We start from the raw sequence: 1,232 nt of genomic DNA, 5'->3' as shown, positions 1-1,232 counted from the left end.
ATATATACATATACATATATAAATATATATATATATATTTATATATATAAATATATGTATAAAGATAAATATAAATATATAAATAAATATATGCACAAATATAAATATATTTATATATATAAATATATGTATAAAGATAAATATAAATATATAAATAAATATATGCACAAATATAAATATATATATATATATACCGCCATCGTTAGCATCACGAGATATACATACCACAGAAGATTCTCGTAGATAGAAAATACATATGATGGTCCTCATACACAAGTGTGCAGCAATTACGTTATAAATACAACCACATCCGTGAAAAGCATCGACGTTTTAGTGGGATACAAACACGTATACATGTACACTCACCGCCGTGAAGTACATATACTTTCGATAAAATCCAACTACATAAACATACAGTCATCTACAGCAAATACGTGCACTTACGTCAGTAAGACCGGCCTGGGCGGCGAGTTTGTTCAGATCGCCTTCCGAGATACCCCCCTTGATAGTCACGTACACCATCAGCAGGCGCAGCTTGGAGTCGTTGTCGGCCTTTGTGTTCGATAAGATGTTTACAATTGAGGGGATGTGGTTGGCAATACGTTGCCCTTCCGCAGATACGCCCATAGCCATGTCCTGAGGGTTAAGGGTTAGAAAGCGTAAGATTTTAGGGTTTAGGGTTTATTTGGGGTTTAGGGTTTAGAGTTTATCTCAACGACCACAGCGTGATGATATTCTCTCACCAAGGACGGATGAACACACAGTACATTCAGTACCACAGACCTATCCACGAACACACAAAACACACCTGTTCCGTGTTGCAGATGGCGTCTAGGTTGAGTTGGTCGTAGAGCCCCATGCACTTCTCAGCCATCCCCAGGTGCAGCGTGAACTTGGCCATCATCTCCTGATGCTGGGGCATGGCCTTCAGCGCCTCAGCAAGGTCTTTCATGGACACCTGGGCAGGCGGTGGGGTGGTACAGGGAGAGGGGTCACGCGTGTACATGTGAATACATGGTCTTCGAAATGCCAGTGGATGTATGTGTCTATGATACATGGTAGGAGTCATGCGTATGAATGTGAATACATACTCTAATAAATGCCTGCGTGTTTGTATAGATACTTATGTGCCTTTGTATGTGCGTGTGTATGTGCGTGTGCATGCGTGCGTACCTGTGTTATATATATATATATATATATATATATATATATGTACACACACACGCACACAC

At 39.8% G+C, this 1,232-nt stretch overlaps 1 protein-coding gene across 1 annotated transcript; it reads right to left on the bottom strand.

Moving 5' to 3' along the window:
* Positions 1 to 444: 444 nt before the first annotated feature.
* SARC_16592 (hypothetical protein) lies at positions 445 to 1,006 on the bottom strand (the record flags this gene model as incomplete). Its single annotated transcript, XM_014289303.1, has 2 exons — positions 445 to 636; positions 809 to 1,006. Coding segments are annotated over 2 exons (390 nt in total), but the record flags the coding sequence as incomplete, so codon positions are not given.
* Positions 1,007 to 1,232: the final 226 nt, after the last annotated feature.

This window comes from Sphaeroforma arctica (genome assembly GCF_001186125.1).
Source record: "Sphaeroforma arctica JP610 unplaced genomic scaffold supercont1.8455, whole genome shotgun sequence".
In the NCBI taxonomy this organism is placed as follows: domain Eukaryota; class Ichthyosporea; order Ichthyophonida; genus Sphaeroforma; species Sphaeroforma arctica.
This window is presented reverse-complemented; position numbering and strand designations above follow the sequence as displayed.